This window comes from Pygoscelis adeliae, unplaced genomic scaffold, assembly GCF_000699105.1.
Source record: "Pygoscelis adeliae isolate BGI_AS28 unplaced genomic scaffold, ASM69910v1 Scaffold213, whole genome shotgun sequence".
Classification (NCBI taxonomy): Eukaryota; Metazoa; Chordata; class Aves; order Sphenisciformes; family Spheniscidae; genus Pygoscelis; species Pygoscelis adeliae.
Window position 1 is genome coordinate 210,884 of NW_008824410.1, and position 17,879 is coordinate 228,762.

The 17,879-nt window shown below is 46.0% G+C and overlaps 2 protein-coding genes across 2 annotated transcripts; both read right to left on the minus strand.

The window, feature by feature from the left end:
* Positions 1 to 218: 218 nt before the first annotated feature.
* On the minus strand, positions 219 to 919 carry HES5 (hes family bHLH transcription factor 5). The gene is made up of 3 exons (XM_009320537.1): positions 866 to 919; positions 567 to 732; positions 219 to 472 (listed from the first exon to the last, which is right to left on the minus strand). Exons 1-3 carry the CDS (start codon positions 917 to 919, stop codon positions 219 to 221), a joined length of 474 nt encoding a protein of 157 aa, XP_009318812.1.
* Positions 920 to 9,387: 8,468 nt separating this feature from the next.
* On the minus strand, positions 9,388 to 10,443 carry LOC103913944 (transcription factor HES-5-like). Its single transcript, XM_009320536.1, has 3 exons — positions 10,378 to 10,443; positions 9,881 to 10,061; positions 9,388 to 9,653 (listed from the first exon to the last, which is right to left on the minus strand). The coding sequence occupies exons 1-3, from the start codon at positions 10,441 to 10,443 to the stop codon at positions 9,388 to 9,390; spliced, it is 513 nt and encodes a 170-aa protein (XP_009318811.1).
* Between the last annotated feature and the right edge of the window lie 7,436 nt (positions 10,444 to 17,879).

The following is a 17,879-nucleotide window of genomic DNA, read 5'->3' on the forward strand; positions in this document are numbered from 1 at the left end:
TACATCTCACATTCTTTTAGAATAACTTTCTCTCCACGTGGTGGGATCGTTTCAGTCCTTCTGGAAGAAGGGAAGCAGACATCCAAGCATAGTAATGCTCTGCAAAGGGAAAACATTCTTTCCTACTCACGAGAGGAGTGGTGGGACTTGTATAGCAAGTCACGATCTCCTCTGGAATACGAGCAAATGTCCAGGAAACACATAAGTGTATTCTTGGCCTACCAAGGCCTCCAGAGGCTGCAGGAGGGTTTCAGTGCTGCTTGTTTTGCAGGGGGCTGGTGGGTGGAAGCGGGTGCAGAAGAAGAACCAGAGTCCTTAGGCACTGCTTGTGGCCTCTGGAAGTGGCAGATCAGCTTCATCCGGGTTTCTGTGTTTGCTGAATGGAGAGACAGGAATTGCAGAGCTTCTTTGAGGCACCAGGCATACCCCTCACAATAATCCTGCTGTAGGCTTTTGGCGGACGCTGCAAAAGCTGTAAGGGCAGAAGAGAAGCGTTACACAGGGAGACTTAGGCTGGACTTGTGCCTAAAAGTAAGGGCAGCAAGCGTGATCAGGGATGTACTCACCTCGGCTGTATTTCAGGTAGCTGACGGTCATCTCCAGGATGTCGGCTTTCTCCAGCTTGGAGTTGGGCTGGTGTCTCTGAAACTCCTTCTCCAGCAGCAGTTTCAGCTGCTCGATGCTGCTGTTAATCCGGTCACGACGCAGTTTCTCTACAATGGGCTTCCTGAGCTGTAATAGAGAATGGGAGAGGACAGTTAGCAGTGAGACTTTCCCTTTCCCGTCTCTGTATAACCTGCTGCTAAAGGGGTTCGGCCCTTCTCAGCTCTTTGCCCTCGCGGTCGCAGAGGCAGCAGATACTTACTCTGTTCTTCTCTTTGGGTGTTAGGATTTCCAGGGAGAGAGCACCGGGTGCCATTATCCCAAGTGCTGGTTTCAGCTCAGAGCTCGCTGGTTAGCGGGTGGAGAAGGGAGCTGGGAGTTCCTCTATTTATACGCGGTGGCTGCATACAAATGTATGGGTCCTAAGCGAGTTTGAGTTTCCCACAGTCGATAGCCAATCCATGCGTGCCCTGGGACAATAGAGAAAGCATCTATTACAGCATGGCAAATTGACTGTGAATTGCCTGGGGATAATACCCTGTTCCCAAAGGAGCAGGTGGACTGGGGAGTGTGTGACACAATAGGGCTTGGCATTACGGCGCTGGGGTAAGAACGTGGGAAAGCATTTGCCGTCATTATAATCAAACTTCTGCCTGATGTTGGGAATGTCAACATCTCAATGTGCTGCCTTTTCCCAGGCCGTGGCGAAATTAAGCGCAGAAGACTGATCCCAGGAAGAGATAATGCTCTGTCCCCACGACCAAAAGAGAGGTTGAAAAGGAAAAGATGCAGAATTAGAGGGACTAAACCCTTTCATTGACATTAAACCATGCTTAGATGAATACAGTACCAGATAATTTTGGGGCAACTAAAGACTAAAATCGAGGGAAGAACCTTTAAAACAATTTGCACTAAGCTTGAAATATTTTCCTCTCCATTGTTTAAATACTTAAAGTCCCTCTATAAGTGATATTCAGAGCTCTTCCTTGCTTTTGTTTGGGTAATCTGAACTTTCCTATGGCAGCCAGTGACATGTAATGATTATGATGCCTTTCCCAAACACGTCCGATTTAATTTCATGCCACTTTGCAAATGCCTCACTGTTCCCTTGGCCCTGAGTCTCCACGTAAAGCACCTAAATATTTTTCCCTTTACAGACAACTGAGATACAGTGAAAAGTCAATTCTTGTCTATTACTTTGCTTGTATTACCCCACTTGCAGAATGTAAATACAGGTGCTAGGATACCCTGTGACTCTGTTCAATCTTGGGCTTTATCCTATGATAAAGAGAAGATATGATAGAATAGTTTGGGTTGGAAGGGACCTCTAAAGGTCATCTAGTCCAACCCCCTGCTGTGGGCAGGGACATCTTCAACTAGATCAGGTTGCTCAGAGCCCTGTCCAACCTGACCTGGAATGTTTCCAGGGATGGGGCATCCACCACCTCTCTGGGCAACCTGTGCCAGTGTTTCACCACCCTCAGCGTAAAAAATTTCTTCCTTATATCTAGAAGTATATGTGCCACGTGTATCGCAATGAACACAGATAACAAAGTGGAAAGAACCAGGCAGAATCCAGGATTAAAGCTGCCTTTTTGAGATTTTTTTTTTTCCCCCCCCAGGCTATCCTAGGTTGCCTGCTCAGGTCTACTGCTGCCCCAAGCACAATCCAATACAAAGCTAGTCACATTTAAGATCTGTCAGTCAGGCACGTGAGGCCTCGTATTGACAAATTCCCAGTTATGCTTTACGGTACATCTGTTTCAGCTGTAGTATGTGGAGCTCTACGGGTTTAAGGGGAGTCATGCATGGGCCTAATTTTTTTTTTTTCCTTAATGAATGTTCCTCCATGGTCAGAGGCTAGAACAGGGAGTAAACCTAGATTGTCACTAATAGGCTAGCAGGCTGGGGATGTTAGTTTTTGAATACCTGTTTCTTACTACAACAATATTCATGAAAACCCTACCCATTTCCTGTGCCTGCCTTTCAAAAGCAGAAAGGAAACCTTTCATTTCTCTGTCAGCTGCAGTCAGCCTGTTTCACCAGCCCACAGCATCCCTCTCAATAAGCCAGGGCCAAAACCTGTGCCTGTGGGCACATAGATAGCAGCGTGTTCCAGCACGCGTAGGGTTGTTGCATAAAAGGATATGATCCTGCAAAGGATGATCCTGTAACTAGTTATTAACCTGAAGCTTATAAAGCCCTTTTTAACTTCCTGCCTTCTCATGGCAGTGATTTTCATAGGTCAGCCATTCTCCCCTCCTCCCTTTCCCGCCCAAAGACATTTTACATTTAGATCGATCACTTAGGGTGTAACAATTTTAATTGGCGGTGGTTGTCAAAAACCTATAATTGAACAGGGAGTGCGAGTCCTATTCAGAGTCAGTTCCCTGAATTATTTTGTCAGCTTGTAGTCAGCAGTATTACTTGCAGCCAGGGCAATCCCTGGCTGCATGTACTTGTGCCATTATTGGAGCTTGAAGTCAAGCACAGGGCTTTGTGCATCTCTCTCAGGGGTCACATGAGATGGAATGGACAGCAGGTCCTGCCACGCACCGTATGGGAAGGAATATGTTTGCAGCAGCGTGCACAGTGAGATGGGAGGGAAGCTTTGACCCAATTTTCAGTTCTGGAAATATGAAATGAGTGGTTTTAAATAATGCCATCCTATCCCCAGCACAATGCCCCCGGACTCCAAAGGGCTAAACCAGCTCCCACTGATTAAAGCATTATCCCTTCCTTTAAGTGCTGGGCAGATGGTGCAGCAGGCGTTAGCTTTCTTCTCAGGACCCACAGAGGCACACTTCTTTTGTTGACAGTTTAACACTGTGAATGGGGCAATGTGGGAAATCCTCGGAACTGTGGACTCACCATCTGATGTGAATGGTGAACCAGGCATGCTTGCCTTGCAGCGAGCACACAAAACAACAGCCCTCTGGGCTCACAAACTCCCAGCTTCTCTCCCCCTCTCTCTGTCAGTTGAAAAGATAGCAAATCTTCTGTTCCCCCCTTGCCTGCTTCACCTACCCTCTGTATACTGCTGATGGATAAAAGAGAAACAAATATCTTCTCCCCCCGCCCCCGGCTGTGGTTTGATTATTAAGGCCTGAAAACTTAATGGCAACAATATTTCCCAACTGATGCTGCAGAATAATAAATTGTCTAGACTAAGGCTGTCCCTAGAATATATTCCCTATGGAACTGGGTGCAGTATGCACTTTCTGCAAGGATTTCAGTAAGGAAAAATAATCCTGTGCTGTAGGCAGTCCAGCTGCTCTTCGTTAAAAGTCTGTAACTAGTTTGCTCAGTTTGGGCTCTTTTAAAATTCAGCTCTTAGCGCAATAGTCTGTCCCACTGAAACACGTTTGTGATCCAAATCCTTGTCGCTGTCCTTCATATCTGTGGGAGGAGTTTGTGCCTCTCTCCGATTGTCACTGCAGAGCCAGAATGAAAGGTTGATTGTCTGAGGCTCAGAAGCAGGGGTTTCCCTGTTTTTGGAATGAAGGATTAAAAGAAACAAATCCCCAAAACTGCCAAACCTGTGGAGTTGACCCAATAATGTGACATAATCATTCCCTTCTTTGGAGGATGGTGCGGAATCTGGACCCGCTCTTGGGAGGTGACAGCTATGCTGTGGACAAAGAGGCTTGCTTTCTTAGTGGCCTTGTTCCTCTGTAAATCGCATCACAGTCATGAGTTGCATCATGAAGATGCAGTCTTCAAAATCACACATGAAAACAGGGAGGTGTCTCCACTCCCACTTGGTACAGATATTGAAGAGCGTAAGGGGAAACAGAAATCGGCAAACAGTTGTCAATGTCTGTACTTACAGACCTTGCAGGTCAGGCAGGAGTCCTAGCTTTTCCTAAGGCAAGAACCACCATGTTAATTGTCTCCAACTGCTCACCATTTGACCCTGAGCTATGGCGTGCAATCGGTGCGCCATAGATTGCTTTGAGTTGCGGAACAACCACAGAGGATCCAGGAAAGGTAACTAACCAACCCCAAGACTATCATCAGTAGGCTTGTGTTCATTATAGTCCATAAATGAAAACAGCCGGGGGACCGCTAGCCTAGGAAATTGGTACTGGGCCATGGAGCTTTCTGCTTCTGGTTTGTAGGGGGTGATTTCAGCCCAGGTGCAGACTTACTACACATGCTGTTTTCACAAAAGCTGCTTACTATTTGTAATACCAATTGGCAGCTTTCTTAGCCCATCTGATACTTCGCTTTCCGTGGAGGGAACCCAGTGTATTGCAGTGTAGCAACAGGTCCGGAGGAAGGTGGACTGTCGGAGAAGAGTACAGAAAACCAGAATTTCATTGTCTGTGTTATGCAGATCTAAAAAGCAGTGCTCCTGTACGTCTGAGGCTGTACTTACAGCACACTGTGATGGATTAAAGCTTTCCTTTCTATATCACTTTTAGAGCATTTTTATTTTAGACCATTTCCTACATTCATGTCAGCCTGTCTCACAAATGCTATTGATGGTGTTTTTAAAGAAATAATTACAATTTTTATTTTTTATGTGCCTTCCTTAAATGGTTTAAAATCTTTGTGACAACCCCTCTCGAGACACCTATTTAGTGTCAAAGAGCATAACGTTCCCAAGTTTTAAAAGGGCTCTCACATAATACTGATCGATCAATGTGCTCCTTGGGAAAATAGCTCTCCAGATGGTCTATCGGGACAGGAATTGCTGGTCATCACAATGCAGAGCCAAAAAGCGTCACTAATGTGGGCTGTTGTGAGGCACGCTTCCTTTGTGGTCCCTTTGAATGTCATAAATAGGGAAGAAAGTGTGGGAAACTCTGAGAAACTCAGGCCCACACTGAGGTTAATAAGGGCTTTGTCAGGAGAGTATTCCTGGGCTGTGGGATCAGCATAATAAACAACATCTTCCCTAAGGGTGGGAATGTGTTGGAGCAGGGGAGAGTCACCCCAGGGGACAGAGGAGCAATAAGAAGCTTTGCGTTCAATTATTATAAGTGATAATAATTAATAAATTGTAAACATAACCTTTGCTGCGCTAAGACTGGTGAAGCCGGAGGTCTGGCTTTTAACTCTCAAGTAATTGGTAAACTAACGCCCAGAGGGGCAAGTCTTTGGCTGGCAAAAAACAGAAGCGGTGCACTTGCACCAGCCATGGATCTGACGCCCTTGAGCAAATGGAGGCTCTCTGGTGGGGCTTGGTTTCTTCCCCCTGCCCAGAAAGGAGGCGCTTACTGTTTCTGTCCCTTACAGCACTCTGCAAACAGTAGGTCTGAATCTCGTGTGCACTAACAGCTAAGCATGATCAACTCCCCCGCTATAGCCAGAGTAATGTAATATGGCCTCAGTGTAAATGAGAATCAGTGGTTTGAATGACAGTAGCCGTGTCGCTCCAGATTTATGCCGATATGGGTGGCAGGAGTTCTGGGCTGAGAAGTCGGACTGTGATCTCGCATGAGTTTTGCGCAGTTGTCATTTCTATGGCCTGTTCCTGTGTTAGCCTAGAACTAGAGGGACTGGGTTCAAATCCAACAGTCTTCAGTTTGTGCAGGTCGTCTTTGGTTTCCTTTTCTCTTTTCCGTTTATGCTGTCAGTTCTAAGCAAACTGCAGTGATGCTGCCAACTGTGACAGTCACAACGTGCTTTACTTGGGTGGTAACACATTAGCTGCAGGAGATACCAGTCCATGTAACAGCAGCAGACTTCTCCGTGCCATCTCCAGTCCCTGTGGTGCACAGTCAGGTTGCAGCATGCTTTGGGGTACATTGCATTTTGATTGAGTCTGAACTCCCCCAAACTTCCTATCTGCAGACTGCCTTAATTACGCTTGATTTTAAAAATGCACAGGCATGGATGAACAGCTTGAATTTTGCTGGGATTCAGAAGCTTGTATTAATTGACAAAGACAAGTCGAGCGCAGCAAGGTGAAGTGACTTTTTCAAGATCACTAAGCAACCACAAAATCTAGAAATATCTCTTCTGAATTATTTAGTAGTTCATTAGGAAGAACAAATCTATCTGCAGCATTGGCATCAGCCCCTGATGAATTGCAGAACTGTACCAAAAACCCACCTTGTATTGCATTGGCAGACAGATGAAAAGCACTCAACCAGCTCGTGCATTCAGGGTAAAATAATAACCAAAATGATCCATGCAACCGTAATGAGGTAGAGCAATATGTTCTTGACCTGGCTAGCAGGCTTTTTGGGCCTTTTCATACGTGTAACGAAGGGTTTTATCACAAATGAAGTGAGGACTGGCCAGGTACAGCTAGCAATGTTTGAATGCAGTTTGATCTTGTCAGCTTAGCAGATCTGAGTTTGCTTCGTGCTTATCTAAGCAGCCATTTGACAAGATCAGATATTCTAGGTTTCCTTTTATTTAAGGAAAAAAGCATATGCTAGAAGCGAAGCTTTTCAAGAGCAGCTCTCCCAAGGAATCTGAGGAGAGCTGAAATTGTTGACCAATGGTGTTTCATGCTGTTACTCTATCTCTGGAAGAATGAGAGAGTTCCCTGTCATATATGCAAATCAATGTGTTACTGTGGTTAGATAATAGTTTTGTGAACTGATTATTTGTGCAGATTTATTTTGCTTTGAAGAGAAGGGCAAATAAAAGGTGAATAGTCCCCACTGAGCAATGAACGGGAACTCTTTTAAGGAAGAGCGAGTGAATGTTATTGGGGAAGTTGCTGTGTTTCAGAGAGATTGTTAGTATTTAAGGTGCTCAAGGGTGGCTTTAGGATCCCCTTCTCGTGCTTTTCTTCCTGCTTCCCCAAATACCTTCTGAATCCCTTTTTGCTTGTTCACCTCATCCATTCCCTCTTTGTGTAGCTGTGTGGGAGAAGGTCAAGCACATCCTTTACAACAGGTGCTAATCTTCCTCGCATCACCAGAGCGCAGCTGACTTCATCCTCAGGAGACGGGAGTCACGTGGCCTGTGCACGGAGAGTTGCAGAAGAGTCTGACAGGGCTCGAGCGGAGGCTGCGCATGGATGCTACAGTGCCTCTCCCTGCAACTCACGGGAAGCCCAGGCTGCTTACTTCGGGTCACCCAGCTGGTGCAAGCCAGGTAGGCAGGCTGTTGTACATCTCCGTGTAAGAGGATATGCTAGATTTGTTTTCTGAATTGAGGCGGGGTGAAAAAATCAAGGGAGGATCATCTAAAAGATACTTGGCAGAGAGACCATCTCTACAACAGGCTGGATAGAAAAAACCTCAAAAGCCTGGTGGAGCGTGGCGGTTTCTCAACTCTGAGGCACAGGCCCTATTCGTGGCACATTTTGGACCCTTAGGTGGATGTCAGAGAAAGAGAATAAAATGTTTGAAGAAAAGAAGAACATGGGGAAATAATTTGGAGAGGAAATGCTTTTTCAGTCTCTGTTTGCTATCAAATCAGGCATACTTTTAGCCATATACAGGCAGATTTCACTTCAGTAAAGAAAGCAATTCTGTTACTGCCTAACAGAATTCGTGTTTAGGTAACAGAAGGTGCTAAAATCAAAAACTAGTTCACGCCATTGCGGGTAGTTTCAAAGAGGAGGGCAAGATCCCCAGGCAGAGTCAGGAGCCAAACTCTTTGGGAGTTTTGCATGTTGCTACCTCCTAAATGGACAGAAAGTGTAAGACTGAACTCAGGTTGGTGGCTAATTAACGGGCAATGGGGGGGAAATCAACTGGCTGTGAAATTAGTGATTTGCTGAAGTCTGAGTAGGTTGCTGTTAGGTAACTGGGTCTACACCTCTCAGTATCTCCCTTCGATTTCACCTCCGTTTTAATTTTTGATAACTTTTCCAGAGGTTGCTTCTTTGCAGGATCTGAAATCCTGTTCTGCCAAATGAATTTCACAAATATAAGCTATGTACTGGAATGAAGGGCTCAGAAATATGACATCTCCTGATAGCTTCCCCACTGCAGGAGGAGTCTACATGCAACACTTAGTCCAGGAGTATTAGCCATTTTAATAATTTCAAACCAAAGGATTAATGACTAAAACCATTTTTATTGTATTGTACAGTGAAGACACCAAGGTTGAACATCACACAGGATGAATACATCACAACTTTATAAAAGCTTTTTAAGCTCTTTAGCATGTTCAGTGAATGATTATAAAGTACTTATTGCCTCCCTTCCTCTCCCTTTTCCTTAAGGTATATCACAGGCATTTCCTTTACAAAAGGCATCAATTATCCCTCAACTGAGAGCAGCACATACTGACATTAAGAGAATTTTCCCTAGAGCTATCTGTTATCATCATAACTTTCTGTAAGAAGGTATACTAAAAATAGCATAGAAGAATCAGCATTTCTTAATAACAACTTTCACTCAAAAGATAAAGGCTCAATACTCTCTTTATGATACAAAATACATTCTTCAAAGCGCTCCTTCTTTAGGAAGGCCAATACATTATCTAGAGACAATGGAGCACTTGAACCAGTGACCCAGGGAGTTAGTAGGAAGATTTCCACTGACAGCCACAGGCTCAGCAGCCTTGCCAAGCAAAAGTTGATGGAAACTGAACGGCATTTGGCTCTCTAAATCACCGCAGAACTTGGTCCTCTCTTTGGCTAGGAGCCACCAGTAAAAGCAGCAAATTTGCTGCAAGATACAAACACTTTCCTTCACTATGAAGGGAAACTACTCAGCAACCCTCATTTCTTGTGACAGAAAAACAACAACTGCCCCCCTCCCACCTTTGGAAAGCAATGTTTCCTACTTTAAAGAGGAACTATTAAATCACAGGTCCCTCTAGTTTTTGTAGCAAAACATAGGAATAAAGGAAACTTCAGCAGGTCTACCAGGGTCTCCAGATGGTAGGAGCAGCAGCCACAGTCTTCTGGGCAGGTTGCTTTCTGGCAAACAGACAGGGTGACAGAGGTGGACCACGCAGCGCAGGAGAGTACATGACATCTGCACCCATCTGAGCTTTGCAGAAATGCTTGATTAGCTGCACTTGAGTTTCCTTCTTGGGTTCATAGTAGGACAGAAAATGCATAGCTTCCTTGAGGCACCGCAGGTATCCGCTGTTAAAGTCCTGCTCTAGATTCTTGTGAATGAATGCTGGAAAAGAAAGAAAGAAGCAAATGCAGTGGGTTAAGATCATGACCAAAACACGGGACAGTGGTGATTGATGCATTAAGTTTCGTTCAAGGGCCTGAGTCCATGAGCCAGTGTGACTAGACCTGGTGCGTTATGGCCCCTGCATGCTTCAGGGGCCAGGGCTACACGGGAGGGCAAAGGCCTGTGGGAGTAGGCTTTGTGGTGTGCAATACATGCTCTGCACTCACTTTGGTCCTGCAGCTGGCTCTGCTGCTTCAGGTAGCTGACAGCCACTTCCAGGATGTCGGCTTTCTCCAGCTTGGAGTTGGGCTGGTGTCTCTGAAACTCCTTCTCCAGGAGCAGTTTCAGCTGCTCAATGCTGCTGTTAATCCGGTCGCGGCGCATTTTCTCCACCACCGGCTTCCTCAGCTGTAAGAGAGGTAGAGCAGATCCTTAAGGATTTTCTGAGACCTGACCTAATTTTCCCTTCTGATGCCCTGATACACATACGTTCAAAGATGCTTTCTTTTGGTAGGAGAGCTTTGTGGTGCCGCCTACCTGTTCCCCACTCCATTTTTAAAAATTTATATAGTCTCCTTTCTCTCTCTTTAACCTATTTGCCTTCCCCCAGACCACTTTCTCCCTCCTTATCTCATCTTTTCCCATGTAGTATTTGTTTGATAGAGGCAGCCCGTTGCATAGAGTGCAGACCAGCCTTTCCAACCCTGTCAAGGGCTCTACTTACTTTATTCTTTTCTTTTGGCAGCAGTTTCTCCTCCATGTGGATCATGAGAGTGTTACTGGGAGCCATTCTTAGTGCTCTCAGTCCTGGGCACAGACCCCCACGTCGGGCTGCTGTGCTGAGCATAAGACTATGCTTTGGCAGTTACCGACTGCCCCTATTTATACATCAGGGAGCTTCAGCAGATACGTGAGTCTGGGGATTGCTGGTGTTTCCCACAGCCATGCAGCCAATCCAGGCACACAGCTGAACAATGGAGGAAGCATCTATTAGTGCATGGTACATTGATTGCAAATGCCCTGGAGAGAATAACCTTCTGCCCACGCTGACTGGTGGAGTGTGCAGCGTGGCTCTTCAGGGCTGCCCAGGGATCTGGGAAAACACTGACCCTCCAGCTGGTCGTCTGGGATCAATTGCATTCCTGAGTCCCTGCATGTGCCAGTCACATTTGTGGCGTGGAGGAGGCACGCTTTTGGGGGAAGGCGGGAAAAGAAGAAGAAGGGGAGCACTGTTAGGGTCAAAATCCACAGCACCAAGGACATCTCTCTAGTCTTTCTAGAGAGGGCACTTTACAGCCAGCCTCCCAGGTGCTGTTTGCCAGAGTGTGGGTGCATTTGCGCTTGTCCATACAGTCATTACACTTCTAACGGGTGAGCCAAAGTGTTATCGGTGTGAAACGACAGGTTTGTTTGCATGACATTTCTAAATGCTGTGGAGAATCTACAGTCAGGATGGTGGGATGTTGGATGGGCAGGGTGAATAAATGGGGAATGGGAAGCAAATGGAAATGGTAAACTCCATTTTTCTCTTCACACACCGAGATCTGTGAGCCCGTTGCACCAGTGTTCCCATTGCCTTCATTAAGGACAGCCACACACCTCCTAGCAGAACTGGGCCTATGCCTAGTCACCCCGTAGCTCTTTCTTTTCCCGTATCTACTCTCATACAGACATTTACAAGAATGATGGTTAAGATGGGCTAAAGAATAGCATCAGATTCAACCCAGAAGCCCTAGGCCTTGGGAAGTCAGAGGCAGGTCGTGAATGGGATTTAGTAGCTGTGGCCCATCTTCGGACCGCAGCAAGGAGGTCGGTTCTGCTTCTTGCTGAGATTTCTGGTGCACTCTGTCTCATCTGACCAAGGAGCATCGTACTGCCCTACTGCAGGCTGGACCTGCCGCAGTTTGCAGAACATGAGATCTGAGAGACCACATAATTGCCTCCCTGTGTAACCTTCAGCCTGTCATCCCCACTCCATTTTCTTATCTGGAAAATGGGGATAGTGCTGCTTGCTTGTATTTGCATGAAAATGTCAATAAAAATTAAACAAACATTATTTCTTTTGTGGTAAAGGCATGAAGAAGAATGAAGTTCTGTGGACACTTTAGGTCAGTTCTGATTTTGTTTTATGAGAAAAATCTCTGCCTGGATACAGTTCTTGAGGCAGCACTGAAAATAACCCAGAACCTACCCAAGAAAAGCTGTGCTGCATCCTGCCATCTGAGGGTCTAGCCCGTAGTGCCCGAGGCAGAGGTGTGCTTGTCTTCTCCCAGTGCACCGCTTGTGCACAGGAGCGTGACTGAGAATCTGGAAATGGAAATGGTGGAGGGAAGTGTGCAGTGAGGTAAGAAAGCCAAAGACAATTTCTTACTTGGAAATCCTGAAGTGAAGCCTGAGTTTAATGGGCAGTCGACAGGAAGGAGGGAGGTGTCGCTGAAATAGCCAGCTTCGTGGTTTTCATTGTGTGGGCCTGAATGGGCTTAGCTCTTTGTGAAGGGCAGATGTTGTCCTTGGAGCCCTTTATTCCCTGTGTTGTGGGAAAGCCAGGAGACAAGACATCTCATGAACACTTTGAAGCAGTCAAAGGATTATGATACAAAATAAGATGCAGCTCAGAGACCATGCCCTAGCTTTTGCCAGCCATAATAAGGTGTTGCCCTTCTTCCTGTATTCTTTGGCTGGCCTTCCTCCGAAAGCTGGTGTCCTGTGTTATCCCTTTCCTAGCAAGGGAGCAATGGTGGCAGGCCTTGAAGCTAGGAGCTGACAGGTAGGCATGTACCAAGCTGGTTGAAGAGACTCTTCAGTGTCAAAAAACATCTTTTTCCCAACTCCTGAGAAGCAGCCCTGACCTTTATTGCTGTATTATAACTGATAGCCAGATGGTCTTTTGGGAGTTGGATTCTTTCCCTTTAAATCATTCAGGCTCAAGCACCGTCACTAATGTCGTGAGTAGTTGCAAGGCACACTTCTATTGTCCCAACAAGAAATGTTATCAATAGGGGAAAAGTATGGGAAACGCCGAGAAATTCAAACCCACACAGCCTGGTGCTAATAACTCCTTTGTGGAGCCTGCACTTCTGTCAAGGCACGATGAACTCACATGGCTTTTTCACCGAGTAAGGCTGAAAAGCACATGTTTCACCATGCAGGCAGGAGCTTCTCAGAGTTGTGTGTTTACCAGGAGAAAGGGGCAACCTGGGGCAAGGGGGCAGAGACACTGGTTCACACACAGTGCCACGAGGAAGAGACGCGCCCAGCCGCAGCACTGGCTGTCCCGAGGGCTGCTGGTTTGCTTCACCACGCCTCAGTTTGCTCTTCTGAGAAATGGGAGTGGTGCTGCTGAACTCTTTCACAGAGCCCTCTTGGAATCAGGAGCTGAGGCCGTGTCTGTGATGGGAGATAGGGACAGGGCTGAAGTGGCCCTCGTGCTTTTCTGGCACCACTTGGGGATACTGCTGAACACCTGCGAGAACAAAGTGGAGAAGGAGCATCTCTGGGGACAGTGCTCCTCTGCAGTGGAAGTGCTAAGGGTGGCCTCTTCTCGCTATCTTGCAAAGGAATTTCTTTTCTCCCCATCTGTTGGGAGCCTGGCAGAGATACTTCTTCCCTGGGATACCCCTTTGTCATCACGGCTGCCTGGAGAGCAGAGCCTTGCAGGATCTGTCCTCTGTGCAGTCTGATCTCAAGTGGGCTTTTGTCTCTTCCTCAGGCCAGCCCATGGTTAGCGTTGCTGGAAAGGCTTATTTACACAGGTGAAATGGAAGGCTTTTTAGGACAAAGCTAGCTCTGATCTCACTTTCACAGGTAATGTGCTAGTAGCAGTATCACCAAGGAAGACAGTAGCAATGAGAACGCCTACCAGGGTCCCAAGTAGACCTGTGCTGCCACATCTGCGTGGAAATTATTATCTGTGAATGCGTGATGAAACTATTGGGTCTGCATGTTGTGCCACACTCACACCTTACTATTTCTGGGTGGACGTGTCCTAATGTTTACGATTCCTGGATTTTAGCATCACAAATCCCTGCAATATTACCACATCCCTTCATCATCCTCATATTCTTATGACTCGCTGCGTAGAGGTTTCTTGGATAAGGTTTGAGAAGACAGGGTACTGCCTATTTGAGGTGAGCCCTAACGATCCTTTGACAGTTTTTAACTTATGAGCCACTGCTTACTTTGGTGTCACGGATGAAGATCCTTTCTGCCAGCCCCCCAGGTGCACCTAAACCTGCCTACCGTGTTCTGCTCAGGGTGTTTCAGTGATACTACCTTCTACACAGTAAACAGTTTAAAAAATGGTTTGGCATGGGAGGCAATATATAAAGAAATTATCCTGCCAAACTTGCTATTCGGGATTGGCTGCTTCTGCTCTCACAAGCCAAGCATAATTCTGCTGTCTGAACCAACGGAGTGGAAGTGTAGTGAAATCTGCCTCTTTCAGGGGAAAAGGTTATGTTGTATGTCTAATAAGATCTATTGTATAAAATATTCCATTAAATGTCATTAAAATGGCGTTATCTTGCCTCCTTTAGACATTAGAACCCTGGCAAAAAGGGATCTTTTATTACCGTAAGGTACGTTCTTCACAGGTTTAACCTTTTTTAATTAGTTTTTCTTTAGATCCAGAATGCTTAATATACTGCCATTCCCAGGTGCATAAGTGAAGGAAGGTGGACTTTGATCATTAAGAAACATATGAGACAATTTGATATGCATTTTCAGGGTTGTTAGAGGCAAAAGCAATTTCTATAGCTGCTTGTGTCGGTGACCCTGAAATAGTCATGCACCAATGACATAGTCTTTCTACAGTGAGTATTCCAAATAATTAAAAATTAAGGAGAATTTATTATTTTTCTGCCCAGCTGAAATTCCCACAAGTCACCTTTCAGCATATTCAAGAGTGCACAAGAGGGATTTATTATTTCCTGGTATATTGACTCTGAAAGGTCTGGGGATTACAGCTGCTTTGCACATGAATAGCTGGAGTGTGTTGTACAAAAGGCATGGTCTGTGGGATAATGGGGTTGGATGTGGGAAAGCGCTGACCCTGGGGGAGAGCAGGCTGGTGCCTGATGGCAGGAATCAATTATGTCTCAAAGGAACACATTGCCCTGGGAGCAGGCTTTGCGGGAGCCACCATGTTATGTGTTTACCACCCTCCTCCTTCAGAAACCCACATAAAACAACCACAGAATACGTCCTATCCTTCTGCTTTTACCAGGGGACTCAGCTACACCTTGCTTTATAGTTTCACCGGTCGGTGCTAAGTTAGTTGTGATCTCAGTAACGTAACTGTTCCCCACCTCAGCAACAGGGCTGAGACCCAGCAGTTATCTCACACCTGCTACCAGGTGGTTTTGAGTTTTGCTCTAAAGCACCCCAGATACTGCTGACTTCAGTGGGAGCACACGCTCCCCAAGAGTCCTCTGAAATACGCAGACTCCATCAGTCAGTCACCTACTTGGCTCTGGCCAAGGGAGAACAGCCTGTCACTAACAATGGAGTGGAGGGAGCAAACACAGAAGCTGCTGAGTTCATGCACTTCCTTCATTGTTTTGGGTGGCTTTTTTTGGAAGACGGTGGTATTCAGTTCTTACAATGGGCTCAGCATCTCTGAGGATCTGGCATTACTGCCAGCCTTTCAAATATCAAAATTTGGGCTTCAAGAAACCAAGAAATGGACTGAAAGTCATAGAGATTTAACAAAAACATGTCAATGTTTCTAATAAAAATAAAAGTATTTTGATGGATTTTTTTTTTTTTACTGACCTTTTGATTATTGAGCATTTGGACTTTGTTTGCATTGATATAATTAAATTTCTCTCTTTATAGAATCATGAGGCTTGGACATGAAGTCTTACTGAAGGCCATAAGTATCATAAGTCTCATGATAAAAATCACAAGACTTGCCAAAATGCTCGGCAGCACTATTTGTAAGGAGAAGGTATCCTGCAGAGAGAATATTTCAGAGGAGCAGGTTGAGAATTGGGAGTGTGGTTCGTGAGGTCTGGCCTCAACAACCACTTGCTGTCATTGACAAGCTGGGAATGGTGTGTTCGTGCCAGATAGGAGGGCAGTCACCTCTCCCCTTGTAAGAGCAGCAGTTAATCCTATCTGCATGTGTCAGATATTTAATCACTCAACTCTAGCTAGGGCAGCGGTGGAGAGGGGCGATAATAGCTGCAGACTTCCCTGGCATCACCTGAGCCTCACTTGATTGTTCCCTACCTTGGGAAAAGTTTGTAACCTGAAGCTGATTCTCCCGTATGCCCCAGGGAATTTCTCCCCTTCCCTTGAGCTCAGCCTGAGTTTTGGGATGTCAGCTCCTACCGGAATCCACTTTCTCAGGCTTGGTGGCTGTCAGTCACCGCACTGCGGAGCACAATGGACGTGTGTCTGATGAAGGTGTCTTGGGGCTCGGTGTCCGGTCCTGCCCTGCCAGGCAGATGGATTGCGAAGGACTGAGGAACATCTTTGCCATGTTCAGCTGGCAGTAGAATGAAGAGATCATGTCTGATAAAAGCAGGCACCTGCCTTGCAGGCAAGAACGGTTTTTCAAAAGCTAGATAACCTAGTTCTGAGCCAGGCAAAGGACTAGCAGAGGGGCACATGCAAGAAGTGACAGACCTTTGTCCTCACAAGGCATAAACGGCAGAGTTGGATGCCATCATCACCATGCCACAGGGCAAGGCACGTTGTCAGCTGTCAGGATCAGGGGAATCTAGTGCAGTAAACAGAGCCAGACTCTAAAGAAAACAGTCTAGAGAGGGGTAAGAATAGGACCAGGACCCCCAGAACATCTCCAGTGTAGCTGGCAGCATAAACAGTGCCCTACAATCATCTGCAGCACTAGGTACCGGGAATCTGACATGAACTCCCCAGGAGCTGCCACCGGGAGACTGTGCAGACACCTTTTGCATACAACCAGTGATCAGCACACAACACCGTAGCTGCAGATAGCACTGGACTTGTTAACTAAAGCAGTATGGCTCCTTTCTCATTCCTAAGTCACTGGTTTTATCCAGGCTAAGTGTCTAGAGCCTGAATTCCCTTATAAACTCAGAGAGTTCATGTAATTCAGGGCACACTGCATCCTCTCCTCCAAGGAGCCCCAAGCCCAGAATAACCGTAACTGCTGGGAGGCAGCTGATCAAAATTAGATGGTGCTGACAGACAGACCTGCACAAGGACTAAGGACAGCTGCAGCTTAAGGCTGAGGTTTTGGTAGGGCTTCAGGAGCATGAATAAACAAATTAAAACTTAGTTTACTTTCTAGAGAGATCAAGTTGATTTCTGTTGAATAGATCATTAAGTATTTCCTGATCAAGGATTTGAGTGCATCTTCCTTTTCAGCCATTTCACGGGCTGGAACAAATTGTACTAAATAACATTTTCAAAAACCACTACTGAACTTGAGTACAAAGGAGAACTTTTACATCTGCTTATCTAGGTGGTGCATGACTGTGAGTGTGGTCCAGGCCGGTAATCCAAATTCTCCCACAAGCTAGGGAGTTGGCTCCTTTTCAGAGATGCCAGGGCTAATTAAAACAAAAGAGGGTGCTGAGCATCTTTGCAAACCAGATGTCTCAAATAGCTACTTGGCAATAGGAGCTCTGCAACCAGTAGGCTATTTGAAATATTGCAATTTTGGTTTTCTCCTGTCTGCCTCATTTTTCTTCCTTTGTAAAACATTGCTGATAATACATCCTTATCTCACAGAGGAGGTTGCTGAGAATTCATTAGCCGGATTTGTAAAGCACTTTGAAAATGCAAAGCCAGTGCATTATTCCTAGTCTTCTGGATGCTTTCCATGTTATTAAAATCAGGATTTCAGAAAGGCTTATCGGGGATCAAAACAGCATCCCAAACTTGAAAGGAAGCAAGATTGTTAAACCATCAACTGTCGCCTCCCCCTCCAGCCAGATGTTAAGCCCTAAAGAGCTGAAGTGGCACAAGGAATTACTTTCCCAAGTTCCCCCAGCTGGGCTGACAGGCCTTGATCAATGGTTTTCTCCACAGTGAGTGCTATGCAGATGGTCTACCCAGAGCAAGGTTTCTGTGAAGTACAAAGGGAAGTCAAACACCATTTCTAATTCAGCTTGTAGCATGGCACACTTCCTTTATCCTCTGCCTGAATGCAGTGAATAGGAGAGCAGTGTGGGAAACTGGAAGGAACTCCAAACTCACACAGTCTGCGGGTCTGTAAGACACTCCTGTCCTCAA

Excerpts from the sequence above, each read along its gene's own strand:
- HES5 (XM_009320537.1), bottom strand. The coding sequence starts at position 919 with ATGGCACCCGGTGCTCTCTCCCTGGAAATCCTAACACCCAAAGAGAAG. Across the intron at positions 733-865 it reads CACCCAAAGAGAAGAACAGA|CTCAGGAAGCCCATTGTAGA; the intron begins GTAAGTATCTGC and ends TCTCTATTACAG. Across the intron at positions 473-566 it reads CTACCTGAAATACAGCCGAG|CTTTTGCAGCGTCCGCCAAA; the intron begins GTGAGTACATCC and ends CTGCCCTTACAG.
- LOC103913944 (XM_009320536.1), bottom strand. The coding sequence starts at position 10,443 with ATGGCTCCCAGTAACACTCTCATGATCCACATGGAGGAGAAACTGCTG. Across the intron at positions 10,062-10,377 it reads TGCCAAAAGAAAAGAATAAA|CTGAGGAAGCCGGTGGTGGA; the intron begins GTAAGTAGAGCC and ends CCTCTCTTACAG. Across the intron at positions 9,654-9,880 it reads GAGCCAGCTGCAGGACCAAA|CATTCATTCACAAGAATCTA; the intron begins GTGAGTGCAGAG and ends TTTCTTTTCCAG.